The sequence below is a fragment of the Narcine bancroftii genome, chromosome 2 (genome assembly GCF_036971445.1).
Source record: "Narcine bancroftii isolate sNarBan1 chromosome 2, sNarBan1.hap1, whole genome shotgun sequence".
Lineage (NCBI taxonomy): Eukaryota > Metazoa > Chordata > Chondrichthyes > Torpediniformes > Narcinidae > Narcine > Narcine bancroftii.
Window position 1 is genome coordinate 370,278,178 of NC_091470.1, and position 13,746 is coordinate 370,291,923.

Consider the following 13,746-nt stretch of genomic DNA (forward strand, 5'->3'; position numbering starts at 1 on the left):
CACCTACTTCATCCCCATCTATCACTCCTCTCCCCGTCACCCACCCTCCATAAGAACTATAAAATAGTACGGTATAGAAGCTATTTTTCTACCTAGTCCCATTGACCTGCTCCCAGACCATATTTCTCCATACCGTTCCCATCGATGTAACTATCCCGTCTTCTCCCAAATATCGAAATTCAGCCCCCACTCACCACTTCAGCTGGAGTTTGTTCCACACCCCTATCACTCTCTGTGAAGAAGTTCCCCCTCATGTTCCCTTTAAACACTTCACCTTTCACCTTCAACCCATGTCCTCTGGTTCTCAGTGGGAAAAGCCTTTCTACATTTACCCTATCTATAATCCTTACATTTTGGACACATCCATCAAATCTCCCCTCATTCTCTGACTCTAAAGGGATGCCATCGACCCCTCTGCAAATCTGCCTGAATGGGTGAGACTGGAAGGATCGGCTCCAGAGGGGGGAGGGAGGTTAAGATGCATGGCACCTTTCTATTCCGCTCAGATTCAACGCAAAGTACAATTCCTCTCCCAACCACAGACGCTGCCGCATCCACGGAGTTTACAGTGTTGAGCCATGTTCCAGAGAGTGTGTGTGTGTGTGTGTGTGTGTGTGTGTGTGTGTGTGTGTGTGTGTGTGTGTGTGTGTGTGTGCGCGCGCGCGTGTGTGTGCGTGCGCGTGCGTGCGTGTGTGTGCATGCGCGCGCGTGTGTGTGTGCGTGCGCGCGCGTGTATGTGTGTGCGTGCGTGCATGCATGTGTGTGTGTGCGCGTGCGTGTGTATGCGTGCATGTGTGTGTGCGTGCGCGCGCGTGTATGCGTGCGTGCGTGCGAGCATGCATGCGTGTGTGTGTGTGTGTGTGTGTGTGTGTGTGTGTGTGTGTGCGTGCGTGCACGTGTGTGTGTGTGTGTGTGTGTATCCTGTGTAAGTGACCTCTCTTCCTCTCCTCTCCCTCCAGCCTTTGTCCAGGCAAATAAACTGCAGCAACACATCTTCTCCGCGCATGGACAGGAGGACAAGATATACGATTGTTCACAGTGCCCACAGAAATTCTTCTTCCAAACAGAGTTGCAGGTAAGCCCTTCCATCTTACTTCACCCAACCTGACCTGGTCTGTCCATCACCCCATTACCACCTGCCACAAAGGCATCCCAGAGACCTTGATCGGACCCGTGACCTGTGACGAGAATAGAGTGTGTTGAAAGGGAGTTGGATTTGGCCATCCTGGCTAAAAGCCCGTGGAGAGAAAGCAGGGATGGGAATTGATGTCACATGATCACCATGCTCCTTTTGAATGGTGGAACAAGTTAGAAGGGCTCAATAGCCTCCTGCAACTACAGTTCTAGGATTCTGTACTGGGAAGATTATCCAACCCCTCGAACCTGTGCTGCCATCCCACAAGAGCAATGTTGGCATTTGGACCAGCTCTAGCTTCAGTGTTCACCTCGGCCAACATAGAATGTAGACCAACCATTCTCAATGGGGAAGCCAAACACTCCCTCCGATGGCCACAGCACTTTTAAATGGGGGCCATGTTCTGAAATTCATCTTAACTACATGTTCATTTCTTATTTGTGTCTGTTCTGGAATCACAGACCGTAGATGTTAGGCCGAGAGAAAAAGCTTTGTTTTCTCTTCACCTCACGTAACATAAATACTTTTTTTATGTTTTGTGTGTCGTTGGCAGGAGAGAAGTACGGAAGAAACCAACTAAACATGACTGCTTCTCAGGGGCGGTGTGGGGGTGGGGGGAAGCATATGTCTTTGAGCAGAGTCCTAACGGAGCCATAGCAAAAACATTGTTGAGAATGGTCTTTCTAGATGCCTCTTAAATGGTTTAAACACACGCGCTGGAGAAACTCAGCAGATCATGCAGCATCCATGGGTAAGAGGCGGCCTGTGGCGACGCTCCTGATTGTAGCGGTGAACTAGCCCCTCATGTCGTGCATGGACAGCAGGTCAGCTGTGGCAAAGATGGCACCTCATGCTCTTCTCTTCCGGTGCAGACCGGAAGAGCGTTTGCATGCTTACGTCAGCGTGACCTAAGTTCCGGAATGCAAGGGGCCAGCTCAGGTCGGCCTTAAAGGCTGCGGCGCAGACTTCAAAGTAAATCATTTGTGCTAAACAAGCTCAAGCCTGTGGTCTCGGTCTTTCCGCTGCACTCGCGCACAAGCCCACGTTTCGAGCCTTTACTCCCAAAGTGACCTGCTGAGTTTCTCCAGCATGGTTACCCTGCAGATCTTATCGACTTTTAATTGTTACCATGGTACATGCTTCTACCATTGTACCTGCTTCCACCACTGCCCCTGGCACCCCTGTTCCAGGCACCCACCCCTCTCTGCGTATGATATTCACCCACATCTCTCCCCTAAACTTCCCTTCCCCTCTAGTGTGTGGCGATTACCTTGGCGAAAAGATACTGACTGTCCACTCCACCAAATCTGCTCATAATTTTAAAAACTTACTCCTAAATGTTATGTCCTTACACTCCAGAGAAAATTCCCCAAACACCACAGGGACATTGGGTTGGCGATCGCAGGTTGGAGCCTGTGGGAGAAGCCTCGCTGTGATTCCTTCCTGCCTGCCCTACTCCTGACCTGACAGAAAGATGCATACAGACCCTTTGGCCCATCTAGTCTTTGCTGTCCCACCCACACTAATCCCACCTGTCTGCATTTGGTCCATATCCCTCTAAACCCATCCTATCCAGGCATCCGTCCAAATATTTTCTTCAACATTGCAGTCAACCCCCTCCTCCAGCATCTGTTTCATGCACCCACCACCCTCTGTAAAAAAAAGTTACCCCTCAGGTTCATGTTAAATCTCTCCCCCCCCTCACCTTAAACCCGTGTCCTCTGGTTACCGATTCTCCTACTCTGGGCAAAAGACTCTCTGTGTTCACTCGACCTAATCCTCTCATGACTTTGTCCACCCCTGTGAGAGCTCCCCTCACCCTCCTGCGCTCCAGGGAATAAAGGCCCAGCCTGATCAACCTCTCCCTGTGGCTCAGGGCAACATCCTTGTAAACCTTCTCTGCACGCTCTCCAGCTTTAAATTAAATTTTTAATCTTATTTTCAGCCGTCACGGTTAGCACAAAACTCATATAGCACCAATGACCGGGGTTCAAATCCCGCGCTGTCTGTAAGGAGTTTGTACGCTTCTCCCCATGTCTGCGTGGGTTTTCCCCAGAGGCTTTATTACACACAAGTTAACCTGCAACCCCTATATGTTTTGGAGGGTGAGAGGAAACCGGACCACCCGGGGTAAACCCCATACAGATACAGGGGAGAACATACAAACACCTTACAGACAGCGGCAGATTGGAACCCCAGTCGCTGGCGCTGGAATAGCGTCACGCTAACCGTGCTGCCAAACCTCAATCCCAATGCACGGTGATCAAAGCTGGACGCAGTCCCCTCCAAATGGAAGGGAGTTAGCGGTATGGTCGACAGCTGAATGTTATTCCCCGATCCTGAAGATGAAACGATAAGGTGGTGTAGTGAGAATCAAAGGATGAGGGGGGAGGGGACGTGGGGATCGGAGATGGTCACAGGGTATGGGAAGGGGTGAAGGATGAGGTTGAGGATTCTGCTGACAAGATAGACACGCTCCCAAGACACGAGCTGAAAGCTGCCGGCGGTTATTGAGTCTGTATATATTTTAGCACCACCTAATCAGTTTTGCAATTCTGTTTCAAGTGTTTGGATTTGAGGGAATGAGCTGGCACAGGGAGTAGGGGGGTTGTGTGTTATCTCAGTTTGTACCATTTATCAGACTGTCAGGTGGGGAAACACCAGAACCATGGGAGCCCTCGGCTCACGGGGAATGGTATTTACAATCTTCATGCTGCAGAGAAGTGGGGGGGGGAGGCGTGATTGCATCAGAGCATGTATTAGGGCTGGGAGGTTATTGCAGATAAAACAATCGCAAACACGTTGTGGAACACAGGCTGAACAGGGGACATTTTCTTAAAGCCCGCTCTTCCGTGAGGCTGAGCTGTAGCCACGGAGGGGGATTAGCAGTCCAGAGTCGGTCTGGGTCCAGTGATGCAGCAGGGATACAGAAGTGCGGTGTCAGTCTGGGTCCAGTGTTGCAGCAGTGCAAGGTCTGTCTGGGTTCAGGGACACAGCAGTGCAGTGTCTGATGCATCTGGAAAGACCTTTACCATGCTTAATGCAATACAAGACAGCGCAGAGACAGGGGACTGGACATCACGGGACTATTCTGGGTCAGGGTCAGATAGCGCTGGTAAAAGCACACAGAAATGTTGGAGGAACTCGGTGTGTCTTTCACCCTGATTCCTTCTTCAAGGAATAAGCAGAATGAGCCAGAGCAGGAAATGTCAGAATACAGACAGTGCCGGCTGGGGGAGGGGTCCAGACCCACAAACAGTGTTAACATGGTAAGGGGAGAGGGGAGAATTGATTTTGGCTGTGTGAAAAGAGACAGGGAAAAGGGAGGAAGACAGCACTGGGGTAAGGCGGTGGGGAAGAAGAGAGGGAGGGGTGGTTTACTAAAGCCAGAGGTCGATATTAATGCCACCCGGTTGGAGGGGGTCCAGTCAGAAGATGAGATGTTGTTCCTCCAATTTTACGGGTGGTCTCTGTCTGGCACCGCACAAGAGAGTGGACAGATGCATCAGCAAGAGAATGGGGTGGGGAATTGAAATGCTTCTGCGCATTTTGGTGTGTTTTTACTACCATCACATGTTTCACTCAGTCAGCACTAGGTCTCGGGGTCAGACAGCATTGAGTCGGGGTCAGACACTGGGTCGGGGTCAGACACTGGGTCAGGTCAGACACTGGGTCGGGGTCAGACACTGGGTCAGGGTCAGAGACACTGGGTCAGGTCAGACACTGGGTCAGGGTCAGAGACACTGGGTCAGGTCAGACACTGGGTCGGGGTCAGACACTGGGTCGGGGTCAGACACTGGGTCGGGGTCAGACACTGGGTCAGGGTCAGAGACACTGGGTCAGGCCAGACACTGGGTCGGGGTCAGACACTGGGTCGGGGTCGGACACTGGGTCGGGGTCAGACACTGGGTCGGGGTTAGACACTGGGTCAGGGTCAGAGACACTGGGTCAGGCCAGACACTGGGTCGGGGTCAGACACTGGGTCAGGGTCAGAGACACTGGGTCAGGTCAGACACTGGGTCGGGGTCAGACACTGGGTCGGGGTTGGACACTGGGTCGGGGTCAGACACTGGGTCAGGTCAGACACTGGGTCGGGGTTAGACACTGGGTCAGGGTCAGAGACACTGGGTCAGGTCAGACACTGGGTCGGGGTCAGACACTGGGTCGGGGTCAGACACTGGGTCAGGTCAGACACTGGGTCGGGGTCAGACACTGGGTCAGGGTCAGAGACACTGGGTCGGGGTTAGACACTGGGTCAGGGTCAGAGACACTGAGTCAGGCCAGACACTGGGTCGGGGTCAGACACTGGGTCAGGGTCAGAGACACTGGGTCAGGTCAGACACTGGGTCGGGGTCAGACACTGGGTCGGGGTCGGACACTCGGTCAGGTCAGATGGACCAATAGTCCTATCCATCGTGCATGTGCCAGCCAGCACTTGCACATGCGCCAAGAAGAAACATGGCCGTGCACAGCCTATGGACCCCAGGAAATCACATTCAACCTTCTCCCTTGCCCTTTCTGCCCCTACACCCCCAAATGGAGGGCAAATTAATGTCCAACTAAAGGTGGCGCCAGACAGAGTCCTCAAATGTTGGACTGTCCAGCCTAAAATCAGACAGATAGGCCACCCTATCCACAGCCCACTGCAGTCAGCTAAGAATACCAAGCAGGTCAGACCAGGAACTGGCCAGCATGTCTGTGCTGAACATGATATCCAAATCAAACCAAAACTACAACCGTGATGTGACCTCCCAACGTCTGCACTCGGGAGTTGGAGTAACAAATGCCAATATGCCAAAAGTGTTTTTAACTACCCTATCCCACATCGGACTTGTCAGCCACAAACGGGCCTGCAGCTGACGTGGACATTACCCCTCCATAAATCTTCGTCCGCGAAGCCAAGGCAAAGAAACCTGTGAAAAGGTGACCATCCACTTTCTCCGTGCCCCTCATGATGCACGTCCCTCATAAAGGCCACTCCACACCTTCCTTTACTCCAGGGACAACAGTACCAGAGGACATCTGTATAAGAGGAGGGGAGGAAAGTCTAGGGGAGACGTCAGGGGTACGTTTTTGACACATAATTGTGGGTGCCTGGAATGGGTGGCCGGAGGGTGGTGCTGGAGGCTGCAATGAAAGGGGCATTTAAGAGACTCTTAGACAGGCACATGGATAAAATAGAGGGTTATGAGGTAGGGAGGGTTTTATTTTGGGAGGTGTATATGGGTCAGCACAACATCATGGGCTGAAGGGCCTGTACTGTGCTGAAATGTTCCAAGTAATATCTGCAGCCTTCTGACTGACCAGAAACACACACAAGTGCAGCCCCACCAACCTCCTGTACAGCTGGTGTCACTGTTCCTGTACTCATTGGTCCTGATATAGGAGAAGAGTAGTCCGTTCGGCCCGTCGAGTCCACTCCGCCTTTCCACCACGAGATGGTCCATTCTCCCACTCAGCCCCAAACCCCCGGCCTTCTCCCCATAACCTTTGACACCCTGTCTCTTCAGATACCCATCGATATCTGCCTTAAATGTACCGACGACCTGGCCTCCACAGCCGCCCGTGGTAACAAATTCCAGAGGTTCACCAGAATTTATTGTCGTAAACAAGACACAAAATTTGTTGTCTTGCGGCGACATCACAGAGCAAATATTCATATAAACCACCTAACAACAATAAATAAAAATAGTGCAGGAGAAGTCAAAGTGAGGCAGTGACCGAAATGTCGGATATGTATTTTGACCAATGCTGTATAAAGGAAACTGTTTGATCTGCTGAGTTTCTCCAATGTCGTGTTTTTACTTCAGTCTTGGCGTCTGCAGATTTTCGTGTTTTATTTCCAGTACCTGTGGTTCATTGATCATTCTGGAATCTGATGGCGGAGGGGAAGAAGCTGTCTTTGTGCCACTGGGTGCTCATCTTCAGGCTCCTGTTCCCTTTTTCCTGAAAATGGCAGAGGGAAGAGGGCGTGGCTCTGATTTAAACAGGCGCCCTTCAAGCCTGAAGTTGTGTCCCCTTGTCCTGGACTCCCCCACCATGGGAAACAACTTTGCACATCTACTCCATCCAAGCCTTTCAACATTGGAAATGCTTCAATGAAGGCCAGTGTGCCAAACACCTCCTTCCCCACCCTGTCCCCACATTCATAGACTGTACCCCTGCACAGTGTCTCCATTCTCCAACACCCTCCAGGGCCCGCAACTAAAGTTTGGAAGTTTTAATCAGAGTTTGAATGGAAGGAAAACATTCCAGTTTTGGTGCATAATTTACAGTCAGAGATTTGGTCTCCCATCTGTGTGATGAGTCGCATTACCACGGCTTCGCAAATTTGCATGAAGTGTAGTTCAATGCTTCGGAGAAATGCTGAGGGCAAAAGTTAATAGGAGCCACACACTCTCATTCCTGCCGCAGTTCTGTCACCTCGTGCTGACTGGCTGGTTAGCTCTGTCTGTGTTCACAGGCAGGACTACAGTCAGAATCAGAATTTATCGTCATGAACAAGTCATGAAATTCTGTGTTTTGCAGCGACGTCACAGGGCGAACATTCAGTGCAAACCATCTCACCTCATTACTATAAAAAATAAAAATAACAGAGCACAAAAAGTAAGGCAGGGTCTTTGCTTCATTGTCCATTCAGAAATCTGATGGCAGCAGGGAAGAAGCCGTCCTTGTGCCGCTGAGTGCTCGTCTTCGGGCTCCTGTACCTTTTCCCCGATGGTAGCAGAGTGAATGGGTGGTGGGGGTCTCTGAGGATAGAGGCTGCTTCTTTAAGACTCCACCTCATGTAGATGCCCTCAATGGAGTGAAGTCTGATGCCCGTGATGTCGCAGGCCGAGTTCACAACCCTCTGGAGTTTATTCTTGTCCTGAGAGTTGGCGCCTCCACGCCAGGCAGTGATGCAACCAGCCAGAATGTTCTCCACCCTCCACCTGTAGAAGATTATGAGAGTCTTTGGTGACATACCGAATCTCCTCAAACGCCCCTCAAAGTATAGCTACTGGTGAGCCTTTTTTGTGATTGCATCAACGTGGAGGCTCCAGAATGGAACTCTGTTACTGTGCTGTATGTCTAAAGAAATGTGCAGGAGGAGGGCATTCATCCCCTCTTCTCTTAGATAAAAATATCAAATATAAGAGGACTTTGCAATTGGGGAGGGAGCAAAGTTTAAAGATTTGTTTTACACTGAGATTGGTGGGTGCCTGGAATGGGCTGCCGGGGGTAGTGGTGGAAGCAGGTGCAATAATGGAGTAAATGAGGTTTAAGTAGACGCTTATTTGTCATATGATACCTGGTAGAGTGAGGAGAGTTCTTGAGCGAACAGTCTAACAGGTTATCTCTAACATTCATTCAGCCGCGTAAAGAGCACAGTTTACAATGTATGATCACTAAGAAAAGGAAGATCAAAGGGGGTGGCACGGTTAGTGTAGTGGTCAGCACAACGCTCTCACAGCACCAGCGGCCTGGGTTCGAATCCCACACTGTCTGTAAGGAGTTTGTACGTTCTCCTCGTGTCTTTGTGGGTTTCCTCCCACCCTTCAAAATGTACAGGTGTTGAAGGTTAATTGGGTGTAACTGGGCGGCACAGATTCATGGGCCGGAAGGGCCTGTTTCCACGCTGTATGTCAAAATCAAATTAATTTAAAATTTGCAGCAAACAAAGGAAGATTAATTAGCACCAAGCAAAGGCAGCTGAGAGCACTGTTGTGGGGATCGTCCAGGAGCCTGATGGCTGGGGGAAGAAACTGAGTTTGATCCTGTTGGTGTGCACTTTCACACACTTGAACCTTCTCCCTGATGGGAGGAGGGAGAAGAAAGCGTATGGAGGGGTGTGACAGGTCCTTCATTGTGTCGGCTGCCTTTCCTGGGCAGCGGGAGATGTAGATGGAGTCTGTGGAGGGGAGGGGAACTTTGTGTGATGCTCTGAGCTGTATCGACCACCGTCTGCAGCTACTCCCAACCTTGAGCAGAGCAGCTCCCGTCCCACGATGTAAAAACTTAATGCTGGAGAAACTCAGCAGGTCAAATTGTACTTTATGTAGCAAAGATAAAGATACAGAACCAATGTTTGGGGCCTGAACCCTTCAACAAGGTCTGAGCAAAATGTTGGCAGGCTCCTGAATAAAATGGTTGGGAAGGGGCAGGAGAGGAGCACGGTCCCACAGACAGGGGCTAATAGGTGGAGAAGGGAGGGAGGGCACAGCAGCAAACAGGGGGAGGGTGGGATGGTTCTGTGAATGGGGAGGGAAGGGAGCAGAGAGCTAGAGGAAAGGAAACCAAAGGATGGGAAAGGGAGGGAGAACGGGGAGTGGGCCAGCAGAGGTCAATGTTAATGCCATCTGTTTGGACTTCTCCAGTTTCTGTGAGCCCATTCCCTGTTCTCCCTCCCCTCCTCTCACCTTGCTTCCTCCAGCTCCCCAACCCCTTTCCCTCCCCATTCACGGAGCCACCCCCCCCTTGTTTGTTGCTGTGCCCTCCCTCCCTTCTCCACCTATTACCTCCTGCCAGTGGGACCATGCCCCCATCCTGCCCCTACCCTCCCACCACCACCATTTTGTTTGCTCACACCTTGATGAAGGGCTCCAGCCCAAAACGTTGGTTCTGTATCTTTATCTTTACTCTATAAAGTTCAATGTGTGACCTGCTGAGTTTCTGCATCGCTGTGTTTTTGCTTCAACCACGGTGTCTGCAGACCTTCGTGTTTTACCAAATTAGAAGAGATATACAGGACTCCTGAAGTAACCACAGAGCAACCCTAACTGGATTAGCCTTTCAGATGAGCTGGAACAGACACTATGGGCCGAATAGCCTCCTCCCATACCGACTGAGTGCCTCCCGGTTCTGAACAGCCAGCACAGCCCTCTGGGAGACCGCAATGAGGGAGGAAAGATCCCTGATCCCTGAAGGGAGCACACACAGTTAGCAGGGATCAGAAGCCATATTCACAGTCCGTTTGCTCAGCTCCTGAACAGAATGCACTCCACTCCAGTCACGCTTGGTGAAGTCGTGATTTATGGCCCACTTCTGAGCCTTTGTACTTTCTGTGGCGTCTTTCGGAGGGAGCGGAGAAGCAGGATGCATTTTCCAATCAACCTCCACCGGATTTTTTGATTACCCCATTCTCTGCCTGATGGCTGTATCAAAACCATCAGAGCTTCCCCTGTAGGCTTTTCCGAGTGATGTCAAATGGCAGCTCTGAAGGAAGTCTTCACAGGCTGAGCACCACATACATTAACATCTTTCCAGCAATGTCAAACCTCTGCAGTCTGTTATTACAATGCAGCGTGTTGGAAAGAGTAGGAGGTGTAAAACTGTCCAACACTGACTCTCTCTCCCCCTCTCTCTCTCTCCCTCTATCCTCTTCACTCTCTATCACATAGTAATCACATATTTACATAAAGATATCATTTCAAATAAACGTATAAATGGGATGATTTACTCGGTTACAGGATATCATTCATCAGTCTCACAGCCTGCGAGAAGAAGCTATTCCCCAGCCTGGCCGTCCTGACTTTGATGCTCCTGTACCTCCTTCCTGATGGCAGTGGGTCAAAGATCCTGTGTGCTGGATGGAAAGGATCCTCGATAAATTCCTTCAGCCCTATTTAAGCAGTGATGCAGCCAGGCAGAACTCTCTCAGTGTTTCTCCTGTAAAATGTTGCCAGGATGGGGGCCAGAAGCTTTGCCCTCCTTAACCTCCTTAGGTAGTGTAAGGGCTGCTGTGCCTTCCTGACCAATGTGCTCCCCTCCCTCTCCGGTGATGTGGACAGAGGTCAGCCTTCGTCCTCCTGAACTTCACAACCATCTCCTTTGTCCTCATTGAGACTCAGGTTGCTGTTCTCGCCCCATTTTACGAGCCCTCAAACCTCCTCTCTGAAAGCCGACTCATCATTGTTGCCAACGAGGCCAATTTCCATTAGGAAGTCCTGGATCCAGATGTCTGTAGCTGGGCCACACAGTCCTTCAGCACCCGTCCAGGTATATCGCTTGGTCCTGCTGGTTTGTTTGGGTTACAAAGGCTCCTTGTTAGATTTCCCAAGCTACAGCACCTCGCATTTCTCTGCCAAACACTTGCAGAATCACACAGGTAGAAACAGGCCCTTCAGCCCAACTTGCCCACGCTGGCCAAACTGTCCCACCCACACTAGCCCCACCTGCCTGTATTTGACCCATCCCCCTCTAAACCCACCCCACCTCCTTGTGTCCCTCCAAATGTTTCCGACACATTACAATAGTACCTGGGTCAACCACCTCCTCCGGCAGCCCGTTCCATACACCTGCGTGAAGAAGTTACGGAAATGGTGGAGGAGGATGCGTTGGACACAGAGGGTGGTGGTAGGTGAGGACAAGGGGAAATCCTGTCCTCCTTGTGCTGCGTGGGGATGGAGTGGGCCAGGGCAGATGGGGGGTGGATATTGGAGGAGATGCGGGTGAGAGCTAAGTTGACACTAAGGCCATTCCAAATCTCTATATCCAGCTCCGCTGGAACATCACGTGTAGTAAAACCGCGCAACTCTTGAAAACCCACAGCTGTAGAGCAAGAGGCCACTGTTAGAGCGCCAGCAAGCCGGGCTTTGTACATTCTGCCCGTGTCCATGTGGGCTTCCTCTGGGTGCTCTGGTTTCCAAAAAAAAAGAACATGGAACATTCCAGCGCAGTACCGGCCCTTCGGCCTGCAATGTTGTGCTAACCCGTGTAAACCTACGCCACAACAATCTTAACCCTTCCCTCCCTCACACCTATAACCCTCTGTTTTCCTTACATTCATGGACCTGTCGAAGAGTCTTTTAAATGTCCCTATTGTCCCACCCTCTGCCACCAACTCTGACAAGGCGTTCCAGGTACCCACTACCCTCTGAGTAAAAAAAAAAGCCTCCCCCTGATGTCGCCCCTAAACTTCCCTCCCTTCAACCTTAAACAGATGTCCTCTGGTGTTTGCACCTCTCAATCCGGGAACAAAAGTGCTGGCTTGTGCACCTGTATTGAGTCGAGTTTGGCAGGATGCAATTGGGCGGAACAGGTTTCGTGGGCTGGAAGGGTCTTCTACCGTGTTCTATCATTAGTTTTGTCTTGTCTAATAGAGATCTTTCTCTGGGTAAAAATCAAGCAGGGCGGATTGAAGGCAGAAATTGGGACTTGAACAGCTGCGAATGATGTTCTCCATGACACAGGACGAGAGCGAGCCTTTCACTGACCAGGGCAGCTGGCAGAGTGTGCTAAACCCTCTGGAGCAATTGCTTTTGTTCTGCTTTATTAGTCTGGGATGTTGAACCTGCCCAGATGGTAGAATGTGCCAGAAACGCGTTCAGTCACAATGTGAAAATGTTTGCAGTTTAAATCGAGAGGTGCTGAAGGGATGAGGTAACGCAGGGCTCTCTGGGTGATCCTTGAAGTGGTGGTTGGTGGGGGGGGGGGGGGGGGGAGGATCAGGTCGCGATTCAGCTTGGCAGACCCAGCCTCTTGTGCAAATATGAAAGCATCTGCTTATGAAACTCGTTGACACATCTCCGCGCTTCCCGAAGGACAGGACTGGATCAGTCTCACTCAGCAACACCGGCTCAAGAATTCCTCTGCACGTCTATAATTAAACCCACAGTGGCAGGAGTGCAGTTCTGGTCTCCTTATTGGAGAAAGGATGCACTGGATTGGAGGAGGGGCGGAGGAGGTTCACTAGGTTGATTCCAGAGATGAAGGCTTAGCCCATGAGGAGAGTTTGAGTCGGCCGGACTACATTCACTCAGATTTAGAAGGATGATTGGCTATCTTACAGATTGAAAATTTCTTTATTGTTGTGTATTAGTACAGAACATTTAATTTAAAATTAAATTAAATTGAGTCTGTTCTGCCCAATTTACATCGTTAACCTACAACCCCCCACCCCGGTACATTTCAAATGGTGGGAGGAAACCCGAGGCCCAGGGGAAAGCCCACGCAGACTCGGAAAGAATGTACAAACCAACCTTGCCGCCCCTAATATTGCACAAAACTGCCTCTGCCTGCCATAAGGCAAAGAGTTGCCATTAGTGTCGCCCGGTGGCCCTAACAGTGCAAGGAGAGGAGAAAAAGAGAGGCAAAAGGGAGCCCCTTCAGGGACACTGAGTGATCGTGGATTCGTCTCTAGTGCTCCCACAGCCTCTGCTGCCACTCAGACTCCTGTTTGAACCATTAGCCACCCGGAGCTCCTGATCCGAACCTCCAGCACGATCAAAGAAGCCTTCAGCGCCCGAGTTCATAAGACATAGGGACAGAAATACACCATTCAGCCCTGCCATTTAATCATGAGCTGATCTACTTTCCCACTCAACCCCACTGCCTGGCCTTCTCCCCATAACCTTTGATGCCCTGGCTAATCAAGAACCTATAAATCTCTGCCTTAAGTGCACCCAATAACCCAGCCTCCACAACCACCTGTGCCAAGAAATTCCATAATTCCACCATCCTCCGGCTTAAGAAATTCCTCCGCATCTCTTTTCTTTAATCATGAAGATGTGCTCTCTTGTCCTAGACTCTCCTACCATGGGAAACAACCTTCCTACATCTACTCTGTCCAGGCCTTTCAATATCTGATCATATTTGATATGGTTTTCACTGGAAAGCCAGCATCTATGGTC

General features: G+C 50.7%; 1 protein-coding gene across 2 annotated transcripts in view; it reads left to right on the plus strand.

Annotated features, from left to right (window-relative positions):
• LOC138755856 (zinc finger protein 521-like) overlaps nucleotides 1-13,746 on the plus strand; it is a 421,662-nt gene that overhangs the window by 389,510 nt on the left and 18,406 nt on the right. For both annotated transcript variants that reach the window (XM_069922587.1, XM_069922585.1), the window contains one exon: nucleotides 960-1,075. In XM_069922587.1, the coding sequence (XP_069778688.1) occupies nucleotides 960-1,075 (116 nt within the window). The remainder of the gene's footprint in view (nucleotides 1-959; nucleotides 1,076-13,746) is intronic.